Source organism: Hemiscyllium ocellatum, chromosome 3 (genome assembly GCF_020745735.1).
Source record: "Hemiscyllium ocellatum isolate sHemOce1 chromosome 3, sHemOce1.pat.X.cur, whole genome shotgun sequence".
Taxonomy (NCBI): Eukaryota; Metazoa; Chordata; class Chondrichthyes; order Orectolobiformes; family Hemiscylliidae; genus Hemiscyllium; species Hemiscyllium ocellatum.
The window spans coordinates 3,331,580-3,357,775 of NC_083403.1; the positions used below are offsets into that span (position 1 = coordinate 3,331,580).

The 26,196-nt window shown below is 53.3% G+C and overlaps 1 protein-coding gene across 1 annotated transcript in view; it reads left to right on the forward strand.

The window, feature by feature from the left end:
* lclat1 (lysocardiolipin acyltransferase 1) overlaps nt 1–19,883 on the forward strand; it is a 32,228-nt gene extending 12,345 nt beyond the window's left edge. Inside the window, 2 exon segments of the mRNA XM_060847828.1 lie at nt 6,586–6,702; nt 16,406–19,883. Coding sequence (XP_060703811.1) covers nt 6,586–6,702; nt 16,406–17,133 — 845 coding nt within the window. The 3' untranslated portion in view covers nt 17,134–19,883.
* Nucleotides 19,884–26,196: the final 6,313 nt, after the last annotated feature.

Consider the following 26,196-nt stretch of genomic DNA (forward strand, 5'->3'; position numbering starts at 1 on the left):
CCCACACTCTGATCCCCCTCGCCCCCACACTCTGATCCCCCCTCGCCCCCACACTCTGATCCCCCCTCGCCCCCACACTCTGATCCCCCCTCGCCCCCACACTCTGATCCCCCCTCGCCCCCACACTCTGATCCCCCCTCGCCCCCACACTCTGATCCCCCCTCGCCCCCACACTCTGATCCTACTCCTCCCCCACACTCTGATCCCCCTCGCCCCACATTCTGATCCCCCCTCGCCCACACTCTGATCCTGCCCCTCCCCCACACTCTGATCCTGCCCCTCCCCCACACTCTGATCCTACCCCTCCCCCACACTCTGATCCCCCTCGCCCCCACACTCTGATCCCCCCTCGCCCACACTCTGATCCTACTCCTCCCCCACACTCTGATCCCCCTCGCCCACACTCTGATCCTGCCCCTCCCCCACACACTGATCCTGCCCCTCCCCCACACACTGATCCTGCCCCTCCCCCACACTCTGATCCTGCCCCTACCCCGCACTCTGAACCCGCCCCTCCCCCGCACTCTGATCCCCCTCATGCTCCCACACTCTGATCCCTCCCCTTCCCCCCATACTCTGATCCTCCCCCTTCCCCCCCCATACTCTGATCCTCCCCCTCGCTCTCACACTCTGATCCACCCCCTCGCTCCCACACTCTGATCCTCCCCCTCACCCCACTCTGATCCTCCCCCCTTCCCCCACACTCTGATCCTCCCTCTCCCCCCCCCCCCCCCCCACACACACACACACACACACACTCCGATCCTCCCCCTCACTCTGATCCGATAGGAAGGAGACCAGAATTGCACGCAATATTCCAACAGTGGCCTAACCAATGTCCTGTACAGCCGCAACATGACCTCCCAACTCCTGTACTCAATACTCTGACCAATAAAGGAAAGCATACCAACCACCTTCTTCACTATCCTATCTACCTGCGACTCCACTTTCAAGGAGCTATGAACCTGCACTCCAAGGTCTCTTTGTTCAGCAACACTCCCTAGGACCTTACCATTAACTGTATAAGTCCTGCTAAGATTTGCTTTCCCAAAATGCAACACCTTGCATTTATCTGAATTAAACTCCATCTGCCACTTCTCAGCCCATTGGCCCATCTGGTCCAGATCCGGTTGTAATCTGAGGTAACCCTCTTCGCTGTCCACTACACCTCCAATTTTGGTGTCATCTGCAATCTTACTAACTGTACCTCTTATGCTCGCATCCAAATCATTTATATAAATGATGAAAAGTAGCGGACCCAGCATCAATCACAGGCCTCCAGTCTGAAAAACAACCCTCCACCACCACACTCTACCATTGAGCCAGTTCTGTATCCACATGGTTAGTTCTCCCTGTATTCCGTGAGATCTAACCTTGTTAACCAGTCTCCCATGGGGAACCTTGTCGAACGCCTTACTGAAGTCCATATAGATCACATCTACTGCTCTGCCCTCATCAATCCTCTTTGTTACTTCTTCAAAAAACTCAATCAAGTTTGTGAGACATGATCTCCCACTCACAAAGCCATGTTGACTATCCCTAATCAGTCCTTGCCTTTCCAAATACATGTACATCCTGTCCCTCAGGATTCCCTCCAACAACTTGCCCACCACCGAGGTCAGGCTCACTGGTCTATAGTTCCCTGGCTTGTCCTTACCACCCTTCTTAAACAGTGGCACCACATTTGCCAACCTCCAGTCTTCCGGCACCTCACCTGTGACTATCGATGATACAAATATCTCAGCAAGAGGCCCAGCAATCACTTCCCTAGCTTCCCACAGAGTTCTCGGGTACACCTGATCAGGTCCTGGGGATTTGTCCACCTTTACCCGTTTCAGGACATCCAGCGCTTCCTCCTCTGTAATATGAACATTTTTCTAGATGTCACCATCTATTTCCCTACAGTCTATATCTTCCATATCCTTTTCCCAGTAAATACTGATGCAAAATACTCATTTAGTATCTCCCCCATTTTCTGTGGCTCTACACAAAGGCCGCCTTGCTGATCTTTGAGGGGCCCTATTCTCTCCCTAGTTACCCTTTTGTCCTTAATATATTTGTAAAAACCCTTTGGCTTCTCCTTAATTCTATTTGCCAAAGCTATCTCATGCCCCCTTTTTACCCTCCTGATTTCTCTCTTCAGTATACTCCTACTGCCTTTATACTCTTCTCAGGATTCACTCGATCTCTCTTGTCTGTACCTGACATATGCTTCCTTCTTTTTCTTAACCAAACTCTCAATTTCTTTAGTCATCCAGCATTCCCTATACCTACCAGCCTTCCCTTTCACCATGACAGGAATATACTGTTTCTTGATACTCATCACCTCATTTCTGAAGGCTTCCCATTTTACCAGCTGTCCCTTTACCTGCAAAAATTTGCACTGAATCAGCTTTTGAAAGTTCTTGGAGATAGTGAGGACTGAAAATGCTGGAGATCAGAGTTGAGAGTGTATTGCTGGAAAAGCACAGCAGATCAGGCAGCATCCAAGGAGCAGGAAAATTGACATTTCGGACTGGAAACCTTCATCAGGAATGAGGCTGGGAGCCTCGGAGGTGGAGAGAAAAATGGGAGAGGGGTGGGACTGGAGAGATGGTAGCTGAGTGTGCAGTAGGTGGATGGAGGGTGGGGGTAAGGGTGATAGGTCAGAGAGCAGGGTGGAGCAGATAGGTAGGTAGGAAGATTACAGGTGGGACAGCTCATGAGGGCGGTGCTGAGCTGGAAGGTTGGAACTGGGGTAAGGTGGGGGGGGGGGAAACGGGAAATGAGGAAACTGGTGTGTGCGTGAAGAGACGTGCAAAGATGAAATTGGGTGTGTCATGAAGAGTAACTGGAAAGAGGATTTGAAATAGGATCAGGTGATCTTGATGCTCTGGAGCTCAGAAGGCAACCGAATAGGGTTCAAATGATTAACCTCATAGAATCCCGATGGACCCAAACCCCATCCCAGTCACCCTCACTGCCCACAATCCCAATGGACCCAAACCCCATCCCAGTCACCCTCACTGCCCACAATCTCAATGGACCCAAACCCCATCCCAGTCACCCTCACTGCCCACAATCTCAATGGACCCAAACCCCATCCCAGTCACCCTCACTGCCCACAATCTCAATGGACCCAAACCCCATCCCAGTCACCCTCACTGCCCACAATCTCAATGGACCCAAACCCCATCCCAGTCACCCTCACTGCCCACAATCTCAATGGACCCAAACCCCATCCCAGTCACCCTCACTGCCCACAATCTCAATGGACCCAAACCCCATCCCAGTCACCCTCACTGCCCACAATCCCGATGGACCCAAACCCCATCCCAGTCACCCTCACTGCCCACAATCCCAATGGACCCAAACTCCATCCCAGCACCCTCACTGCCCACAATCCCAATGGACCCAAACCCCATCCCAGTCACCCTCACTGCCCACAATCCCGATGGACCCAAACCCCATCCCAGTCACCCTCACTGCCCACAATCCCGATGGACCCAAACTCCATCCCAGCACCCTCACTGCCCACAATCCCAATGGACCCAAACCCCATCCCAGCACCCTCACTGCCCACAATCCCAATGGACCCAAACCCCATCCCAGCACCCTCACTGCCCACAATCCCAATGGACCCAAACCCCATCCCAGTCACCCTCACTGCCCACAATCCCAATGGACCCAAACCCCATCCCAGTCACCCTCACTGCCCACAATCCCGATGGACCCAAACCCCATCCCAGCACCCTCACTGCCCACAATCCCAATGGACCCAAACTCCATCCCAGCACCCTCACTGCCCACAATCCCGATGGACCCAAACTCCATCCCAGCATCCTCACTGCCCACAATCCCAATGGACCCAAACTCCATCCCAGTCACCCTCACTGCCCACAATCCCAATGGACCCAAACTCCATCCCAGCACCCTCACTGCCCACAATCCTGATGGACCCAAACCCCATCCCAGCACCCTCACTGCCCACAATCCCAATGGACCCAAACCCCATCCCAGCACCCTCACTGCCCACAATCCCGATGGACCCAAACCCCATCCCAGCACCCTCACTGCCCACAATCCCGATGGACCCAAACTCCATCCCAGTCACCCTCACTGCCCACAATCCCAATGGACCCAAACCCCATCCCAGCACCCTCACTGCCCACAATCCCGATGGACCCAAACCCCATCCCAGTCACCCTCACTGCCCACAATCCCGATGGACCCAAACCCCATCCCAGTCACCCTCACTGCCCACAATCCTGATGGACCCAAACCCCATCCCAGTCACCCTCACTGCCCACAATCCCGATGGACCCAAACCCCATCCCAGTCACCCTCACTGCCCACAATCCCGATGGACCCAAACCCCATCCCAGTCACCCTCACTGCCCACAATCCCGATGGACCCAAACCCCATCCCAGCACCCTCACTGCCCACAATCCCAATGGACCCAAACCCCATCCCAGTCACCCTCACTGCCCACAATCCCGATGGACCCAAACCCCATCCCAGCACCCTCACTGCCCACAATCCCGATGGACCCAAACCCTCTCCCATTCCCTCCCACTGCCCACAATCCCGATGGACCCAAACCCTCTCCCATTCCCTCCCACTGCCCACAATCCCGATGGACCCAAACCCTCTCCCATTCCCTCCCACTGCCCACAATTGAAGTGGACCCCGACCCCCATTTCCTCCTCCTTGCTGGATGTCCATTTGTAGTTGTTGTGTGAACGATTGTGTCCACAGTAATGGAAGTGACAGGAGGGGCTGATGGTCTGATGATTCTGTCAGTCAGATATTGTGCATCATGTTTTGTGCTGCTGTCTTTGAAGTGTGGTTGTTTTGTGAATGATTAGACTCTGGGACAAGGAGTTCTCACCCTGGTTATATTTATTAACTATTTATAGAGTTCTCAGCCAAGGATACCATTCCAACGCGTTCTCAATTTATCAGACTTCAGAGTCTGGGTGTATTTCCTGGGATGACAGAGTAAGGGATGTGGGAAAACATATAAAAGTGACTCACACCCCCATACAAACACACACTCACACCCCCACAGGCCTCCCCACGTGCACCCCCGCACGCACCTCCACACACCCTCAAACACGCACCCCCACACACACCCCCACATCCCCACCCATGCACCCACACCCACTCCACACCCACTCCACACCCACTCCACACCCCCGCCACACCCCCCCGCCACACCCCCCGCCACACCCCCCACCACACCCCCCCCGCCACACAACCCTCGCACACACCCTCGCACACACCCTCGCACACACCCTCGCACACACCCTCGCACACAACCCTCGCACACAACCCTCGCACACAACCCTCGCACACACCCTCGCACACACCCTCGCACACACCCTCGCGCACACCCCCCCACACCCCCACACACCCCCCACACACCCCCCCACACACCCTCGCACACACCCCGCCCACACGCCCCCACACCACCCACACCCCCCACACACACCCACACACACCCACATCCCCACACACCAACATCCCCACACACACGCACCCTACACACACACCCCCACACCCCCCACACCCCCCCACACATCCCCACCCATGCACCCACCCACGCACACACACCCCCACACCCCTCCACAACCCCACCCACACACACACCCACACCCACCACACCCCCTACACACCCCCTACACACCCCCTACACACCCCCTACACATCCCCCCCCACATCCCCCCACATCCCCCCACACACCCACACACACCCACACACACCCACACACACCCACACACCCACGCACCTCATACACATGCACCCTACACACACACACACGCACCCTACACACACACACACACCCACACGCACCCTGCACACACATGCACCCTACACACACATGCACCCTACACACACCCTACACACAAACACGCACCCTATACACACACACACACACACACACACACGCACCCTACACACACCCTGTACACACCCTACACGCACCATACACACACCCTACACACACACACACACGCATAGTACACACACCCTACACACACCCTACACACACCCTACACACACACACGTACCCTACACACACGCACCCTACACACACGCACCCTACACACACCCCCCCACATCCCCCCACACCCCCCAACACCCCCCACACACACCCCGTACAACCCACCACACCCCTCCCACACACCCCCATACCCCTGCACACCCCCGCACCGCCGACACGCACACTTCCACACCCCACCACACCCACACACACCCTCACACACACACCCACATACCCTCACAGCCACACCCTCGCACCCTCACCCACAAATTCCCCCACACACCCCCACACACACCTCATGCACGCAAACCTCTCACAAACACGCCCCACCCCCACACATGCCCTCCTCTCACATACGCACCCCCAGCCCCACACATGCTCCGGATACAGTGTGTGTGTGTGAGAGACAGTGTCCCCACACTGTGGGCAGTGGGTGACGGGCTCTGGATACTGTGTGTGTGTGTGTGTGTGTGTGTGTGTGTGTGTGTGTGAGAGAGAGAGAGAGAGACTGTGGGCAGTGGGTGAGTCTATTTTCATCCTGTTTTGTGATGGTTCCCAGCTACCACCAAAGCTCGGAGTGATGAGTTTGCAGAGTCTCGTGGTTTGCCAACATACGAATATGTCCTGCACCCACGGACTAATGGCTTCGCCTTTATTGTCGAGCAGCTTCGAAAAGGTGGGTGCTACTCTGGGATTGTTCACTCTTCAAATGTCTGTCTGTCTCTCGCTCTCTGCCCTCTCTCTCCCCTAGTCTGTCTCTCTCTCTCTCTCCCACCATCTCTCTCTCTCTCCCTGTCTTCCCCCCACCGTGTGTGTGTCTCTCTCTCCCCTCTCTCTTTCTTCCCTGTGTCTCTCTCTCTCACTCTCTCCCTGTGTTTCTGTTGCTCTCACTCTCACTCTCTCTCCCCATGTCTCTGTCACTCTCTCTCTTCCCTCGTGTCTCTGTCGCTTTCTCTCTCTCTCTCCACCCTCTCTCTCTCTCTCTGTCTCCCTGCCTGTCTTCCCCCACTGTGTGTGTGTGTCTGTCTGTCTGTCTCTCTCTCCTCTATCTCTCCCCATCTCTCTCTCTCTCACTCTCTTCCACCCACCAACCCCATCTCTCTCGCCGTCTCTCCATGTCTCTCTCTCTCCCCATCTCTTTCTTTGTCTCTCCCCCCATCTCTTTCTTTGTCTCTCTCTCTCTTCTCCCCCCTCTCTTCTCCCCCCTCTCTTCTCCCTCTCTTCTCCCCCCCTCTCCTCCCCCCTCTCTTCTCTCCCCCCCTCTTCTCCCCCCTCTCTTCTCCCCCCCCCTCTCTTCTCCCCCGCTCTCTTCTCCCCTCTCTTCTCCCCCCCTCTCCTCCCCCCTCTCTTCTCCCCCCCTTCTCTCCCCTCTCTTCTCCCCCCCTCTCCTCCCCTCTCTCTCTCTCTCTCCCCCCTCTCTTCTCCCCCCTCTCTCTCCCCCTCTCTTCTCCCCCCCTCTCTTCTCCCCCTCCTCTTCTCCCCCCCTCTCTTCTCCCCCCCCGCTCTCTTCTCCCCCCCTCTTCTCCCCCCTCTCTTCTCCCCCCTCTCTTCTCCCCCTCTCTTCTCCCCCTCTCTTCTCCCCCCTCTCTTCTCCCCCCCTTCTCCCCCCTCTCTTCTCTGCCCCCTCTCTTCCCCCCTCTCTCTTCCCCCCCTCTCTCTTCCCCCCCCTCTCTCTTCCTCTCCTCCTCTCTTCCCCTCCTCTCTCTTCCCCTCCTCTCTCTTCCCCTCCTCTCTCTTCCCCTCCTCTCTCTTCCCCTCCTCCTCTTCCCCTCCTCTCTCTTCCCCCCTTCCCCCCTCTCTTTCCCCCTCTCTTCCCCCCTCTCTCTTCCCCCCTCTCTCTTCCCCCCTCTCTCTTCCCCCCTCTCTCTTCCCCCCTCTCTTCTTCCCCCCTCTCTCTTCCCCCCTCTCTCTTCCCCCCCTCTCTCTTTCCTCCCCTCTCTCTCCCCCGTCTCTCTCTCCCCCCGTCTCTCTCTCCCCCCCGTCTCTCTCTCCCCCCCCGTCTCTCTCTCCCCCCCGTCTCTCTCTCCCCGCCGTCTCTCTCTCCCCCCCGTCTCTCTCTCTCCCCCGTCTCTCTCTCTCCCCCCGTCTCTCTCTCCCCCCGTCTCTCTCTCTCTCTCAATGTCTGGACAGTCCGAGCAGGGTGGGTGCTGGGGTGATAGCTCTGATTCTGGGGGAGCACAGCTCCTTGCTCCCAGCTGCTCAGTATCACAGTCATGTTCTCTCCAGCTAAACCAGCTCCAGAGAGGCAAGTGGGACAGGACATCGAGAGAGAGAGAGAGAGAGACAGCGACAGAGAGGGGAAAGGGCTGAGAGAGAGATGGGGGAGCTGATAGCGAGGTGGAGAGGGGAGAGAGTGGAGATGAGGGTGGGAGGGTTGCTGAGAGAGAGGGGCTGAGAGAGGGAAGGAGAGAAAAGGGGAGGTTTGAGAGATAAACTGAGAGATGGGAGGCTCAGACAGACAGACAGGGAGGGACTGTGAGAGAGAGAGAGAGAGGGGGAGGGATGGGGAAGAAGGAAGAGAGAGAGAGATGAAAATGGGGGTGGGAGTGCGGAGGATGCTGAGAAGAGAACAAGAGGGCGAAGGAGAGAGAGGGACAGAGGGGATGAGAGAGACAGAGGGAGAGGGACGTGAAGAGCAAAGAAAGAGAGTTTGAGGCTTATAGTGAGGGTGTAGAGAGAGAGGGAAGGGTAGAGAGAGGTATAGAGAGAGAGGGAATGGCGTTGAGAAGGGGGACAGAGAGGGAGGGAGGGATGTTGAGATAGGCACAGGGAGAGGGAGGGGTGGGGAAGGGGGTGTTTAGAGAGGGAGGGAGGAGTGGGAAGAGGGTGACACAGAGAGAGATATTGCTACAAAGAGAGAGGTATGCATTATTAACAGAATAGACCTCCCCACTGTAATGTCTGTTTCCATGCTGTACATCTCTATGACTCTAAAAGTTGACCAGGATTCTTTGATGATCTCAAAGGTAATCTGTTTAGTATGAAATCCTACCACACTGCTTAGCCAAATTAAAGGCCAGTGTCAGACAGCACTTTCCAAACCCACAACTGCTTCTGTCTGGAAGGACAAGGGTAGCAGATCCATGGGAACACCACCCCCTACAAATCCCCCTCCAAGCCCCTCCCCATCCTGACGGGGAAATATCTCCCCGTTCCTTCACTGTCGCTGGGTCCGAACCCTGGAATTCCCTCCCTCAGGGCAGTGTGGGTCTACCCCCAGCACACGGACTGCAGCGGTTAAAGAAGGCAGCTCACCCCCACTTCTCAAAGGGTATCTAGGGAAAGACAATGCTGGATCCAGCCAGCGACACCCATATCCCACAGGTGAATTATAAAGAATGAACAAAGCTTGTTTTTAAAACAAGTGGCAGGTACTTCTGATTGGGCAATGAAACAATATTCCCCAACACTTGCACAACATGGACTTCCTGTTCCAGCTCTCTACGTTAGTAATCTTTCAACAGGTAAGCTATCAGAATATTCTCTTTACTCGGCTTTCTTACCCTGGTGGAGACGACTGAGCCTTACTTTCTGAGGGCTTTCTCTCTCTCGGAGGAACTAATACTTCACTCCCCTTTGAAGTGTCCCAGGCTCAGCGTGTTTGTTTGCCCATTCTCTCATCGTTTCCTGCGCTTTGCCTTTGTGAGTCTTTCTAGAAACATCCTTTTCAACATTAAAAACATCTCTACATTCATTTGAAGAGCATGTACCCAATAGATTCATTTTGGGAGACTCTGGTAGCCAGCGAATTGGAACCTTTGTTGAAACCATGGGGATATTGGGTGATATGCTTTGAAAGTCTGATGGTATCTCTGTAAACGTTCCCCGTGACTGTTGATGGTATGCTGTGGAGTTCAGTTGTTTTCTGCTCAACTGATGCACTGTGTCCAGAAAAATGTTCAGACAAAATTGAAACCCTGATCTCATTGTATTTCTATTGCCAGGTCCAAAAAGAGCACACAATGTTTTCCCTGTTAGTTTAAGTGGAATCTGTCAGCCAACGCCCTCCCCCCAAATTCCTGATGAAGGGCTCTTGCCCAAAACGTTGATTCTCCTGTTCCTCAGACGCTGCCTGACTTGCTGTGCTTTTCCAGCACCACACTCTCCACTCTGATCTCCACTATCTTCAGTCCTCACTTTTGCCTGGAATTGGGTGGTCAGATCCAGAGAATCAGGAAATGCTGATGTCCCATTTTCATTTTCATCACCTACCTGTATCCCTACTGAAGGCTTGCTCAGAATGTATTTATCAATGCTGCAGTTTTCAATAATCCCACCTCCTGCCTCAGGAATCTCTCGCTCTATCTGCACTGTCTCTGGGCTGATCATCCTGCACAGCTCCGTGAGGATATCTCCATTTGCTGAACCCAATCCAATGTTCGAGATGCTCTTTTATCCCTTCATGTAGTTACTCTTAAAGAATAAAGTGTTACTCTTGCTCTTGACAAAAGTCCTTTCTGTGTTACACCCACCTTACTCACCTCTCCTGTAGTCTAACCAGTGGATAGCTGTGGCTTTTAGTTGGAATTAAACCCAGAATTTGATCTGTTGTCATATCGAGGTAACTTGCTGGCAATTAATTACTGCGTCAACACCTGCTGTTCCTAGAGTCATCATAAAAGTTAAAGATTTTACAAAGTATGCAAAAATCTCCCGATTTCTTTCAGACCCAGACTAACAGAAGTCATGGACCAGGTTTCTGTACTGAACAACAATGACTGTTTATTACAGAGAAATAGACTGTAGCTACAGGTGAACAATTATGCACCATCGACATAATTAAACACAAACTCCCTCTTATATACACACACACCCTCACATGCAGGCACAGGTCCAGATGCACATGCATACACTCAGACACAGGAAACCAAACATGAGTGTAGTGCTGAGAGACAGAGACTAGCGATGCAGTCCCTGTTCACAGATGGTGCTGGTACTGACCAGAATGCTGCTTCCTGATTGGCCTTCTCTGAATGCTGTCACTGGTTTGTAGGAGGGATAAAACTCACCACTAACAACAACTGCTGCAGATAGAATAATCTCCCTGTCTTCACGTTTAAAGTGGTGTTTTTACTGCAAAGAACAGTGACAGTACGTCTGGGCAGGTTGAGATCAGATCACTTCTCACTATCTCATTCATAGCTCCAAGTTGTTCAGTCATCAAATGAGACCATAAGTGCAGAGTTAGGCTATTCGGCCCATCGATTCTGCTCCACCATTCAATAATGGCTGATAGGTTTCTCAACCCTTACCTTAGAACCAATTACAGAATTCTTGTTAGACAGGAGGTCTTTGGCGACAGTAACTTTCCATGGACCCATCAGCAATTTATTGCTGACTGACTCCCCTTTTGTACACCCTGTTGGCTCCAGCTCATCTGTACCTCCTTCTACTCCTGCTTAGACCAGCAGCTGTGTAAACAGTGCTTACAATGAGGATTCTGTTTCAAAAAGCATGCAGTAATCTTCAACAGTCCTTGGGTTTTAAAATTATTCTTTTCCCATTTCAGTCCACAACTAAAAGTACAGAAAAATTAAAAGACATCTTTAAACCGTGCTGAGCTTGTTTCGTGGGATCATTCTTATGGGCCCCAGTAAGTTCCACAGCTCCAGCATTCTGAACTTTAATACCATGGAAACTCCTAGGTCTTCAATTTTCACCTCCACCCTCCTCTCCTTCCTTTCTGGTTGGAGGAAGGGATTCCCAGCTCTCCATTCGATAACCTGGGTGTGGGCAGGCATGTACCATTATTGCAAACGTTGGTTCCTTTACCAAAAGGGCCAGTTACTGCTCTTTTGTCCTACCCTCAGGGATAAAAAGTGCAGTCACCATGCTTCATTAATCAACTCAAAATAACCCATTTGTTATGAATCAAACTGATTAAACTGGATAACAGCTAAGTTATGATCTGGAATTAGCACTAAATCCCCCTAATCCTACAGGCAAGCACACGCGCCTGTGCACACGCACGGACCCACATGCGCACACACAAGGTCCTACACATACTCACATATTGACCTCTGATTGCAGAAGTCACCACTGTGCACAGACCATTCGGCCCATTGAGTCTCCTCTGCCGTTCAATCATGGCTGATGTGTTTCTCAACCCCATTCTCGTGCCTTCTCCACAGAACCCTTCATTACTTACTCATCAATAATGTATCAATGACGTGGCCTCCACAGCCCTCTGCAGCACTGAGTCCCATAGATTCCTGATCCCTTAGCTGAAATAATTCCCCCTCATCTCAGTTCTAAAGTGTTGTCCCTTCACGCTGAGGCTGTGCCCTCAGGTCCTAGTCTCTCCTACTAGTGAAACACCTTTTTCCCACTCACTCTATCCAGGTCTGTCAGTATTCTGTAAGTTTCAATCAGATTTCCCCCTCGTCCTTCTGAACTCCAGTGCGTACAGACCCAGAGTCCTCACCCACACTTCATATGACAAGCCCTAGGTGTGACTTGTCTGGTTAGCATGCAAAACCGTACTTTTCACCGCATCTTGGTACGTGACAATAATAAATCAAATCACAATATCAAGTGGAGGTCACACCTGACAAAGCTACGAGAATTGTTTGAGGAGATAATGAGCAACTTAGACAAAGGAGAGCCAGTGCATGTGATTGGTTTGGATTTCCAGAAGGTCTTCGACAAGGTGCTGCACAGGAAACTGCTCAATAAACTAAGAGGCCGTGGTGTTAGGGGCAAGGCACTGGCATGGGTAGAGGATTGGCTGACTGGCAGAAGGCAGAGAGTGGGGATAAATGGGTCTTTTTCAGGATGGTAACTGGTGACTAGTGTGATTCCGCGGGGGTCAGTGTTGGGGAGACTGCAGAAGGACTTGGGCAGGCTGAGAGAGGGGGCCAAGAAGTGGCAGATGGAATACAATGTGGGAAAGTGTGAGGTTTTACACTTTGGTCAGAAGCTTGGAGGCATAGACTATTTTCTAAATGGGGTAAAGGCTTAGGAAATCTGAAGGAAGGAGGGACTTGGGCCTACTCATTCAGAATTCTCTTAAAGTTAACGTGCAGATTCAGTTGGCAGTTAGGAAGGCACATGCAATGTTGGTATTCATTTCAAGCAGGATAGAATACAAGAGCAGGGGTGTTCCCTATAAGGCTCTGATCGGACCTGCATTTGGAATATTGTGAGCAGTTTTGGGCCCCATTTCTAAGGCAGGATGTGCTGGTGTTGGAGAGGGTCCAGAGGAGTCCGAGTCCTAGAAATGCACTCGGAGAAAGTGAGGACTGCAGATGCTAGAGTCCACCACCACACGTTTCAACTCCTAGAAATGTACAGCACAGAAACAGACCCTTTGGTCCAACTCATCCATGCTGACCAGTTGTTCTAAACTGGTCCAGTCCCGTTTGCCAGTTTTTGGCCCATAGCTCTCTCAACCCTTCCTATTCTTGTGTCCATCCAGATGCCTTTAAAATCGAGAGTGTGGTGCTGGAAAAGCACAGCCGGTCAGACAGCATCTGAGGAGCAGGAGAATCGACATTCCTGGCATCAGGATTCCTGATGAAGGGCTTATGCCTGAACCGTCGATTCTCCTGCTCCTCGGATGCTGCCTGACCTGCTGTGCTTTTCCAGCACCACCCTCTCGACTCTGATCTCCAGCGTCTGCGGCCCTCACTGTCTCCTAGCTGCCTTTTAGTTGCTGTAATTGTACCAGCCTCCACCACTTCCCCTGGCATCTCACTCCATACACACACCACCCGGGTTATGTTCTGGGCCCAAGGCACGAATTCGGTCATGGCAGGTGGTGGGTTTTGAATTCAATGAAAAAGTCTGGAATTAAGAGTCTGATGATGCAAACAAATCCATTATCGGTTGTTGGAAAACCCCATCTGGTTCACTGATGTCCGTTAGGGATGGAAACTGCAATCTTTACCTGGTCTACATGTGACTCCAGACCCACAGCAATGAGGTTAACTATTAACACTGTGCGATTAGAATTGTAAATCCCTACAGTGTGGAAACAGGCCATTGGGCCCAACCAGTTCACACCAACCCTCCAAAGAGGCTCCCAGTCAGACCTATTCCCCATACCTATTATCCTATATTTATCCCTGACTAATGCACCGAACCTACACATCCTTGAACACTGTGGGCAATTTCCCAATGCCAACTCACCAAAGCTGCACATCTTTGGATTGTGTGAGGAAGCCAGAGCACCCATGTGCTGCTGAACAGCATTCCCAGAAATCGTCATCCTGTTCAATTCAGAAAGATCTCCCAACAATTCCACCTCGTTCACCTCCCTCAACACAGTCCTGAAATATAACTGTGCTTTAAAACACAACTTATACATGTCTAGAACATTCCTTTCTACAGTGAGCAGGGTCCAATTCTCCTTCAGCCACATTGTCTTTCTCTACTCTTTCAAATGAAATAAACAGAGCCCCACATCCATTTCTTTGAATCTAGATCAGGCATGTACACATTTAAACATCTTATCGGTCTTTGAATTATCAGCGTGTTTTTCCTCATCAGAATCATCCTTTTTATTAAACTCCATCCTTTCCGTCAGTCAGCTCTCATTCCCTCCTGTTCTCTTGCCGGAAATTCTCTTTCTTTTACCCACAAGTTTCTTAATTTCTAATTTCTATTTTTGAGCTGTTTTATGTCAAATCAAACTTAACATTAACTTAGAGTCATAGAGATGTACAGCATGGAAACAGACCCTTCGGTCCAACCCCTCCACACCGACCAGATATCCCAACCCAATCTAGTCCCCCCTGCCAGCACCCGGCCCATATCCCTCCAAACCCTTCCTATCCATATTCCAACAGTGGCCTAACCAATGCCCTGTACAGCCGCAACATGACCTCCCAACTCCTGTACTCAATACTCTGACCAATAAAGGAAAGCATACCAAACACCTTCTTCACTACCCTATCTACCTGCAACTCCACTTTCAAGGAGCTATGAACCTGAACTCCAAGGTCTCTTTGTTCAGCAACACTCCAACTTAATCAACTTAACCCCTTTGCTAATTCCATTAGCTTAACAAATGCCTCCTCTCACCTGTGAGGAATGTTTAGCTGCTTCCAACACCAATTGGGTTTTAGAGAACGGGAAATATCGAATCTGTCCTTTTCTTTCAAAAAGCGAACAGAAGAACTATAAAAGTAGTTTACTCCTGTCGGGCACAAGTGTGTGAAGAGAAGGGTGGCTGATGAGCAAAGTTAGGGACAGGATTAGGTGCAAGAAACTGAAACACAAATTGGCAAGAATCAGCAACAGAAAGGTGCCAGGGTCCAGGATGTCTCCGAGAGGGTGCAGAATGTTCTCACGGGGGAGAGGGGCCAGCAGGAGGTCATTGTCCACATTGAAACCAACGACATGGGAAGGGAAGAGGTTGAGATTCTGAAGGGAGATTACAGAGAGTTAGGCAGGAATTTAAAAAGGAGGTCCTCAAGAGTAGTAATATCTGGATTACTCCCGTTGCTACGAGCTAGTGAGGGCAGGAATAGGAGGATAGAGCAGATGAATGCATGGCTGAGGAGCTGGTGTATGGGAGAGGGATTCACATTTTTGGACCATTGGAATCTCTTTTGGGGTAGAAGTGACCTGTACAAGAAGGACGGTTTACACCTAAATTGGAAGGGGACTAATATACTGGCAGGGAGATTTGCTAGAATTGCTCAGGATGATTTAAACTAGTAAGGTGGGGGGTGGGACACAGGGAGACAGTGAGGAAAGAGATCAATCTGAGACTGGTACAGTTGAGGACAGAAGCGAGTCAAAGAATTAGGGCAGGCAGGGACAAGGTAGGACTAATAACCTAAACTGCATTTATTTCAATGCAAGGGGCCTAACAGGGAAGGCAGATGAACTCAGGGCATGGTTAGGAACATGGGACTGGGATATCATAGTAATTACAGAGACATGGCTCAGGGATGGGAGGGACTGGCAGCTTAATGTTCCAGGATACAAGTGCTACAGGAAGGAGAGAAAGGGAGGCAAGAGAGGAGGGAGGGGGGGCATTTTTGATAAGGGACAGCTCTCCATCTGCCCACTGGTCACCCATTCCCTTCGTGCCTCTAGTCCCTTGAGCTGCTCTGTGACCACCCTCTGGAAACGTGCTATCCACAGTAACTCCCAGCCTGACGGATGTGTTACAGTCTCTCCAACCGCTGCTCCAGCTCCGAGACCCAGAGCTCTTGTTTCTGCTGTTAGGAGCATGTCCTGTACACGTGGCTGTCTCAGACACTGGTGGGCTCCAGGACTGGCCAAGGCAATCTCCTCCCATCCCATAAACACTCTGTGATTGCAAGCCGCTCTGCCAAGTTTGAAGTGTGTGCAGCTTCAGGGGTGGGGGTGGGGGTGGGGACGGGGGGGTCTGTGACTCAGTAACCAGCTGTCTGCCTTTCTCCTAGGATGTAACCTTGATGCCATCCATGATGTGACAGTGGCCTACCCTTACAACATCCCGCAGGCTGAGAGGGACCTGTTCACTGGCAACTTCCCCAGAGAGATCCACTTCCACATTCGCCGTTATCCAGCTGACCAGCTGCCCACCTCCATGGATGGCCTGAAGGAATGGTGCTGCCTTCGCTGGCTGGAGAAGGAGAAATTACTGCAGGCCTATTACCAGGGCAATCACTCGTTCAGCGATCTGATCCAGCCTGCAAGTCCCGGCCAGGAGCAGAGTCCCGGCCAGGAGCCGAATCCCGTCCAGGAGCAGAATCCCGTCCAGGAGCAGAATTCGAGTCGGCTGGAGGTTTCCAGGAAAGCTCCTTTCTGGGGAAGGGGTTGGAGTCAGAGTAAGGGCCGAAGTCGGATTTTACTGCACAGCTCGGCTCGGAGCTGGATTCGGATGCAGGAGCAGACCGGGACACAGCTTCGTGCCCGTCTGCCTCCCTGCAAGTCACGGGGACGGGTCTTCCTCATCAAGGTCTTCTCCATCATCTACTGGACAGTGTTTGTGATTGGCATCTTTGTGCTCATCTGGTCGTACACCCTGGCGCGGTGGTACTTTGCCAGCGTGGCAATCTTCTTCATAGCACAGGAGAAGATCGCTGGGGGCTGTGAGGTCATTGAGGTAGCACTCCACAATCTCAAACCCTCCCAACGGTGGAAACGGAGCAGTCAACATCAGGAGTGACACAGCCAAGCCCTCTCCGTCTGGCCAATCCCAGGGATTCTCCCACTGATCCAGCCAATGACAGGGGCAATTCCCATCAGAGAGACAGAAGAAGAGACAACTCAGCTGGGGGCAAACCGATAGATCTCTCTGAAGCGTGGAGTCTCAGAGAGTCCAGCTCTGACCTTTCACACCATTTCAGTCTGCATTCAAACTCTGGCTGATGGCCAGTGTGCAGGCATCAGGAGCTGCCTCGTTTCACACATCCTCAAACACACTTCACCCAGCCATCATTGTGGGTGAGACTCAGGGTCATTCAGGCATTAGGAAGATAATGACATTCTTGTACTATACTGAATACGTCCATGTGTGTGGGACAGTCCCCCTGGTGAGAGTCAGTGTGTGTGTGTGGGACTGTCCCCCCGGTGAGAGTCAGTGTGTGTGTGGGTGTGTGGCACTGTCCCCCCGGTGAGAGTCAGTGTGTGTGTGGGTGTGTGGCACTGTCCCCCCAGTGAGAGTCAGTGTGTGTGTGGGACTGTCCCCCCGGTGAGAGTCAGTGTGTGTGTGTGTGGGACTGTCCCCCCGGTGAGAGTCAGTGTGTGTGTGTGTGTGTGTGACTGTCCCCAAGTGAAAGTGTGTGTGGGACTGTCCCCCCAGTGAGAGTCAGTGTGTGTGTGGGACTGTCCCCCCGGTGAGAGTCAGTGTGTGTGTGTGTGTGTGTGACTGTCCCCAAGTGAAAGTGTGTGTGGGACTGTCCCCCCAGTGAGAGTCAGTGTGTGTGTGGGACTGTCCCCCCAGTGAGAGTCAGTGTGTGTGTGTGTGTGTGTGTGTCACTGTCCTCCAATGAGAGTCTGTCTGTGTGTGTGTGTGGGACTGTCCCCCCAGTGAGAGTCTGTGTTTGTCTGTGTGTGTGTATGTGTGACTGTCCCCCAGTGATAGTCAGTGTGTGTGTGGGACTGTCCCCCCAGTGAGAGTCAGTGTGTGTGTGTGGCACTGTCCCCCCAGTGAGAGTCAGTGTGAGTCTGTGTGTGTGTGTGTGAGACTGTCCCCCAGTGAGAGTCAGTGTGTGTGTGTGTGTGGGACTGTCCCCCAGTGAGAGTCAGTGTGTGTGTGTGTGTGTGGGACTGTCCCTTAGTGAGAGTCAGTGTGTGTGTGGGACTGTCCCCCCAGTGAGAGTCAGTGTGTGTGTGTGTGTGTGTGTGTGTGGGACTGTCCCCCCAGTGAGAGTCAGTGTGTGTGTGTGTGGGACTGTCCCCCAGTGAGAGTCGGTGTGTGTGTGTGGGACTGTCCCCCCAGTGAGAGTCAGTGTGTGTATGTGGGACTGTCCCTCAGTGAGAGTTAGTGTGTGTGTGTGGGACTGTCCCCCAGTGAGTGTCAGTGTGTGTGTGTGGGACTGTCCCCCCAGTGAGAGTCAGTGTGTGTGTGTGGGACTGTCCCCCCAGTGAGAGTCAGTGTGTGTGTGTGGGACTGTCCCCCCAGTGAGAGTCAGTGTATGAGTGGGACTGTCCCCCCAGTGAGAGTCAGTGTGTGTGTGTGGGACTGTCCCCCCAGTGAGAGTCAGTGTGTGTGTGTGGGACTGTCCCCAGTGAGAGTCAGTGTGTGTGTGTGTGGGTCTGTCCCCCCAGTGAGAGTCAGTGTGTGTGTGTGTGTGTGACTGTCCCCCAATGAGAGTCAGTGTGTGTGTGTGGGACTGTCCCCCAGTGAGAGTCAGTGTGTGTGTGTGTGTGTGTGGGACTGTCCCCCCAGTGAGAGTCAGTGTGTGTGTGTGGGTCTGTCCCCCAGTGAGAGTCAGTGTGTGTGTGTATGTGGGACTGTCCCCAGTGAGAGTCAGTGTGTGTGTGTGGGTCTGTCCCCCCAGTGAGAGTCAGTGTGTGTGTGTGTGACTGTCCCCCAATGAGAGTCAGTGTGTGTGTGTGGGACTGTCCCCCAGTGAGAGTCAGTGTGTGTGTGTGTGTGGGACTGTCCCCCCAGTGAGAGTCAGTGTGTGTGTGTGTGTGTGTGGGACTGTCCCCCAGTGAGAGTCAGTGTGTGTGTGTGGGACTGTCCCCCAGTGAGAGTCAGTGTGTGTGTGTGTGTGTGGGACTGTCCCCCCAGTGAGAGTCAGTGTGTGTGTGTGGGACTGTCCCCAGTGAGAGTCAGTGTGTGTGTGTGGGTCTGTCCCCCCAGTGAGAGTCAGTGTGTGTGTGTGTGACTGTCCCCCAATGAGAGTCAGTGTGTGTGTGTGTGACTGTCCCCCAGTGAGAGTCAGTGTGTGTGTGTGTGTGGGACTGTCCCCCAGTGAGAGTCAGTGTGTGTGTGTGTGTGTGGGACTGTCCCCCAGTGAGAGTCAGTGTGTGTGTGTGTGGGACTGTCCCCCCAGTGAGAGTCAGTGTGTGTGTGTGTGTGGGACTGTCCCCCAGTGAGAGTCAGTGTGTGTGTGTGGGACTGTCCCCCCGTGAGAGTCAGTGTGTGTATGTGTGGGACTGTCCCCCCAGTGAGAGTCAGTGTGTGTGTGTGGATCTGGAGACATAGCCTTTAATCTCAGCCTTTCACTGTCAATTCTTGTCAAGGTGTGAAGATTATTGCCTGTTGACGTAATTGGGAAAATAGTCCATTTGTATTTTCGTGTTTGCAGAGAGATTCACTTGTCTGTTTTTAAAATCCCATTGCCTGAAATCTTTGTTTTGCGTCATCAGTGGTTGTCGTGGGAGTCGCCCTGTCTGCCGTCCACACTAAACACTCTCCCTCTTTTTAAGTGAAATTCTGATGCTAATAAACATAGTTAGCTCTTCGCCTGTTGTATGAATGTGTTTCCTGTCACATTAGCACACTGGGAAGCAGTTCTTCAGAGCCTGTCCTGTGAGTTGCTGAATCCTGGCCTTAAAACCAGCCTCAGGGGACCCCTGGAGCTGAGGAGGGGTAGCTGAAGAAATTGTGGCAGGTCTGTTGTGGGAGGGTCGCGGACAGGAACATCAATGTGATGCTGCTGTGGGTTCTGCTGTCATTAATCAGAGCATCGCTAACTTGTCATCCCCAAGGTATTCATGATAATCTGATAGTACAACAGGCAAACCTCTCTCATAATGACCGACTGTAATAAAAGGAAGCAGGAATTCTTGGAGAAGCTTCACTCCTTCAGTGGATGTCCGACGGAGTGACTGCAGCGGCCTATTCCATCTGGGTCAGGGTTTTGGACGAGTGGGGTCTACAGCAATGGTCGATGAACTCTTTAACCGCAGTACGATTCTCCTCCCCCCCCCCATCAACCTTCTCCTGTTCTGTGCATTAGCATCAGATGGACCACATGCACAGGCGGAAAGAGGAAGCTGCAGTGTGTGTACCTACCAAAAGCCATGTCTGGTGCTGGCTGCAGCACTGACCACTGTTGTGTTACTTTAATGCCAGACCTTGATATCCCCAGCATACGAGAGTCCGGACTTATCTCTGAGCCTTCAAACTGTAAATTGGCGTCATGTATACACTATCTGGGAGAGTTCAACTCAGGCACAGTAACTCCACAGTGGAGCATTCCATAGTCAGCGTCTCGGTGAATCGGTCTGGGAAGAGGGTCCTGTGGTCAGCGTCTCGGTGAATCGGTCTGGGACGTGGGTCCTGTGGTCGGTGAATCGGTCTGGGACGAAGGTCCCATGGTCAGTGTCTCGGTGAATCAGTCTGGGACGTGGGTCCTGTGGTCAGTGTCTCGGTGAATCGGTCTGGGACGAAGGTCCCATGGTCAGTGTCTCGGTGAATCGGTCTGGGAAGAGGATCCTGTGGTCAGCGTCTCGGTGAATCGGTCTGGGACGTGGGTCCTGTGGTCAGCGTCTCGGTGAATTGGTCTGGGAAGAGGATCCTGTGGTCAGCGTCTCGGTGAATCGGTCTGGGAAGAGGGTCCTGTGGTCAGCGTCTCGGTGAATCGGTCTGGGAAGAGGATCCTGTGGTCAGCGTCTCGGTGAATCGGTCTGGGAGGTGGGTCCCGTGGTCAGTGTCTCAGTGAATTAGCCTGGGAAGAGGGTCCTGCGGTCAGTGTCTCGGTGAATTAGCCTGGGACGTGGGTCCCGTGGTCAGTGTCTCGGTGAATCGGTTTGGGACGTGGGTCCCGTGGTCAGCGTCTCGGTGAATCGGTCTGGGAAGAGGATCCTGTGGTCAGCGTCTCGGTGATTCGGTCTGGGACGTGGGTCCCGTGGTCAGTGTCTCGGTGAATCGGTCTGGGAAGAGGGTCCTGTGGTCAGCGTCTCGGTGAATCAGTCTGGGACGTGGATCCTGTGGTCAGTGTCTCAGTGAATCGGTCTGGGATGAAGGTCCCGTGGTCAGTGTCTCAGTGAATTAGCCTGGGTAGAGGGTCCCGCGGTCAGTGTCTCGGTGAATCGGTCTGGGACGTGGGTCCCGTGGTCAGCGTCTCGGTGAATCGGTCTGGGAAGAGGATCCTGTGGTCAGCGTCTCGGTGATTCAGTCTGGGACGTGGGTCCCGTGGTCAGTGTCTCGGTGAATCGGTCTGGGAAGAGGGTCCTGTGGTCAGCGTCTCGGTGAATCAGTCTGGGACGTGGATACTGTGGTCAGTGTCTCGGTGAATCGGTCTGGGATGAAGGTCCCATGGTCAGTGTCTCGGTGAATCGGCCTGGGACGTGGGTCCTGTGGTCAGTGTCTCGATGAATCTCTGAGCCTTCAAAATGTAAATTGGCGTCATGTATACACTATCTGGGAGAGTTCAACTCAGGCACAGTAACTCCACAGTGGAGCATTCCATAGTCAGTGTCTCGGTGAATCGGTCTGGGAAGAGGGTCCCGTGGTCAACGTCTCGGTGAATCGGTCTGGGAAGAGGGTCCTGTGGTCAGCGTCTCGGTGAATCGGTCTGGGAAGAGGATCCTGTGGTCAGCGTCTCGGTGAATCGGTCTGGGAAGAGGATCCTGTGGTCAGCGTCTCGGTGAATTGGTCTGGGACGTGGGTCCCGTGGTCAGTGTCTCGGTGAATCGGTTTGGGACGTGGGTCCCGTGGTCAGCGTCTCGGTGAATCGGTCTGGGAAGAGGATCCTGTGGTCAGCGTCTCGGTGATTCGGTCTGGGACGTGGGTCCCGTGGTCAGTGTCTCGGTGAATCGGTCTGGGAAGAGGGTCCTGTGGTCAGCGTCTCGGTGAATCAGTCTGGGACGTGGATCCTGTGGTCAGTGTCTCGGTGAATCGGTCTGGGATGAAGGTCCCGTGGTCAGTGTCTCAGTGAATTAGCCTGGGTAGAGGGTCCCGCGGTCAGTGTCTCGGTGAATCGGTCTGGGACGTGGGTCCCGTGGTCAGCGTCTCGGTGAATCGGTCTGGGAAGAGGATCCTGTGGTCAGCGTCTCGGTGATTCAGTCTGGGACGTGGGTCCCGTGGTCAGTGTCTCAGTGAATCGGTCTGGGATGAAGGTCCCATGGTCAGTGTCTCGGTGAATCGGCCTGGGACGTGGGTCCTGTGGTCAGTGTCTCGATGAATCTCTGAGCCTTCAAAATGTAAATTGGCGTCATGTATACACTATCTGGGAGAGTTCAACTCAGGCACAGTAACTCCACAGTGGAGCATTCCATAGTCAGTGTCTCGGTGAATCGGTCTGGGAAGAGGGTCCCGTGGTCAACGTCTCGGTGAATCGGTCTGGGAAGAGGATCCTGTGGTCAGCGTCTCGGTGAATCGGTCTGGGAAGAGGGTCCCGCGGTCAGTGACTCGGTGAATCGGTCTGGGAAGAGGGTCCCGTGGTCAGCGTCTCGGTGAATCGGTCGGGAAGAGGATCCTGTGGTCAGCGTCTCGGTGAATCGGTCTGGGACGTGGGTCCTGTGGTCAGTGTCTCGGTGAATTAGCCTGGAAAGAGGGTCCCGTGGTCAGTGTCTCGGTGAATCGGTCTGGGAAGAGGGTCCTGTGGTCAGCGTCTCGGTGAATCGGTCGGGAAGAGTGTCCTGTGGTCAGTGTCTCGGTGAATCGGTCTGTGAAGAGTGTCCTGTGGTCAGTGTCTCGGTGATTCAGTCTGGGATGTGGGTTCTTTGGTCAGTGTCTCGGTGAATCGGTCTGGGAAGAGCATCCCGCGGTCAGCGACTCGGTGAATCGGTCTGGGACGTGGGTCCCGTGGTCAGTGTATCGGTGAATCGGTCTGGGAAGAGGATCCTGTGGTCAGCGTCTCGGTGAATCAGTCTGGGACGTGGATCCTGTGGTCAGTGTCTCGGTGAATTGGTCTGGGACAAAGGTCCCATGGTCAGTGTCTCGGTGAATCAGTCAGGGACGTGGGTCCTGTGGTCAGTGTCTCGGTGAATCGGTCTGGGACGTGGGTCCTGTGGTCAGTGTCTCAGTGAATTAGCCTGGGAAGAGGGTCCCGCCGTCAGTGTCTCGGTGAATCGGTGTGGGACGAGGGTCCCACGGTCAGTGTCTTGGTGAATCGGTCTGGGAAGAGGTTGCCGCGGTCAGTGTCTCAGTGAATCGGTCTGGGACGTGGGTCCTGTGGTCAGTGTCTCGGTGAATCGGTCTGGGAAGAGGTTGCCGCGGTCAGTGTCTCAGTGAATCGGTCTGGGACGTGGGTCCTGTGGTCAGTGTCTCGGTGAATCGGTCTGGGAAGAGGGTCCCGCGGTCAGTGTCTCGGTGAATCGGTCTGGGACGTGGGTCCTGTGGTCAGTGTCTCGGTGAATCGGTCTGGGACGAGGGTCCTGTGGTCAGTGTCTCAGTGAATCGGTCTGGGACGTGGGTCCTGTGGTCAGTGTCTCAGTGAATCGGTCTGGGAAGAGGGTCCCGCGGTCAGCGTCTCAGTGAATCGGTCTGGGAAGAGCGTCCCGTGGTCAGCGTCTCAGTGAATCGGTCTGGGAAGAGCGTCCTGTGGTCAGTGTCTCGGTGAATCGGACTGGGAAGAGCGTCCTGTGGTCAGCGTCTCGGTGAATCGGTCTGGGACGTGGGTCCTGTGGTCAGTGTCTCGGTGAATCGGTCTGGGAAGAGGATCCTGTGGTCAGCGTCTCGGTGAATCGGTCTGGGACGTGGGTCCTGTGGTCAGCGTCTCGGTGAATCGGTCTGGGACGTGGGTCCTGTGGTCAGTGTCTCGGTGAATTAGCCTGGGAAGAGGGTCCCGCGGTCAGTGTCTTGGTGAATCGGTGTGGGACGAGGGTCCTGTGGTCAGTGTCTCGGTGAATCGGTCTGGGAAGAGGGTCCCGCGGTCAGTGTCTCAGTGAATCGGTCTGGGAAGAGCGTCCCGTGGTCAGCATCTCAGTGAATCGGTCTGGGAAGAGCGTCCTGTGGTCAGCGTCTCAGTGAATTGGTCTGGGACGTGGGTCCCGCGGTCAGTGTCTCGGTGAATCGGACTGGGACATGGGTCCTGTGGTCAGCGTCTCGGTGAATCGGACTGGGAAGAGCGTCCTGTGGTCAGCGTCTCGGTGAATCGGTCTGGGACGTGGGTCCCGTGGTCAGTGTCTCGGTGAATCGGTCTGGGACGTGGGTCCTGCGGTCAGTGTCTCAGTGAATCGGTCTGGGACGTGGGACCTGCGGTCAGCGTCTCGGTGAATCGGTCTGGGACGTGGGTCCTGCGGTCTGATTCTGTATAGTTTTAAAACCTGAGCCTCTGCACAGATTTGTCTGTGTACTTGTATCCTGATCCAGACTTCGATGCTCTAACCCTTACCACAAGGAAGCAAAGAAAAACAAACCTGACACATCCAGCATTGTGGGAGCAGGGAGGGGATGTTGGAACTGGACAGGTCTCTGGTTATGGCCACAGCTGGAGTACTGTGGGCAGTTCTGGTCCCCACTCTATGGGAAGGATGGGATTGTCCTGGAGGGGGTGCAGAGGGAGACGCCCAGGATACTGTCTGGGATGGAGTGTCTCCGTGATGGAGAGAGGCTGGATAATCTCGGGCTGGTTTCTTTGAGCAGAGACGGCTGAGGGGGGACTGATTGAGGTGAGATAATGAGGGGCATGGACAGGGTGGGGAGAGAGCAAAATAAAACTGCAGGAGCCACGCCTGTTGTAAATCAGAAACAAACACAGAAATCGCTGGAAAAGCTCAGCAGATCTGGCAGCATCTGTGGAGAGAAATCAGAGTTAACATTTCCGGTTGAGTTACCCTTCCTCAGAACAGTTCTGTGGATAGAAAATAGCTGTTCCCCTTAGTCAAAGGGTCAATAACAAGGGGGCATCATTATAAAGTGAAAGGCAGGAGGTTGAGAGCAGTGTTGAGGCAGGAGACCTCATCACTTCCAAAGCTATGGGCCTTGAGCAGGAATGTGGGAGTAATGTAGAGAATAATATAGTCCTGGCTGTACAAACTTGATGAATTGAGGGGCCTCTCCAGTACTGTCTCAGTCTATAAAAAGCAGCAGTTCTGAGGATTGGGAGCAGACTGGAATTCAGCAAAGGAGGACCAAGGGATTGATTTATAAAAGGGAACTAGAGCGTAACAGTGAGGTTTCAGGGAACATATAAACCGACGGTAAGAGCTTCTATAGGTATGCAGAGAGAAGATGATTGATGAAAACAAATGTCGCTTCCTGACCGTCTGAAACCGAGGAATTTATTCGTGGAGAATAAGAAATTGCTGACCCAATAACTGCACACTTTAGTCCCAATGTTCACACAGGAGGGCACTATTAACATCCCACGGGGTTTGGTGAGAGGGATGAACTGAGGGAAATCATTATCAGGGAAATGGTGTTGGGAAGTTAATGGGATTAAAGGCTGATTAATCTCCAGGGTCTGATGATCCACGTCCCAGAGAAAATCAGGAAGTGGCCGCAGAAATAGTGGATTCTTTGGTGTCGTCTTCCAAGGTTCAGTAAACTCCGGAAGAGTTCCTACAGATTGGAGGATAGTCCATGTAACCCCCACTGTTTAAAGGTGGGAGATTCCAGCCCAGTGAGTCTGATATCGGGGGAAGGGGGGGGGATTCCAGCCCAGTGAGTCTGATATCGGGGGGGGGGATTCCAGCCCAGTGAGTCTGATATCGGGGGGGGGGGATTCCAGCCCAGTGAGTCTGATATCGGGGGAAGGGGGGGGGGATTCCAGCCCAGTGAGTCTGATATCGGGGGGGGGGGGATTCCAGCCCAGTGAGTCTGATATCGGGGGAGGGGGGGATTCCAGCCCAGTGAGTCTGATATCGGGGGGGGGGGGATTCCAGC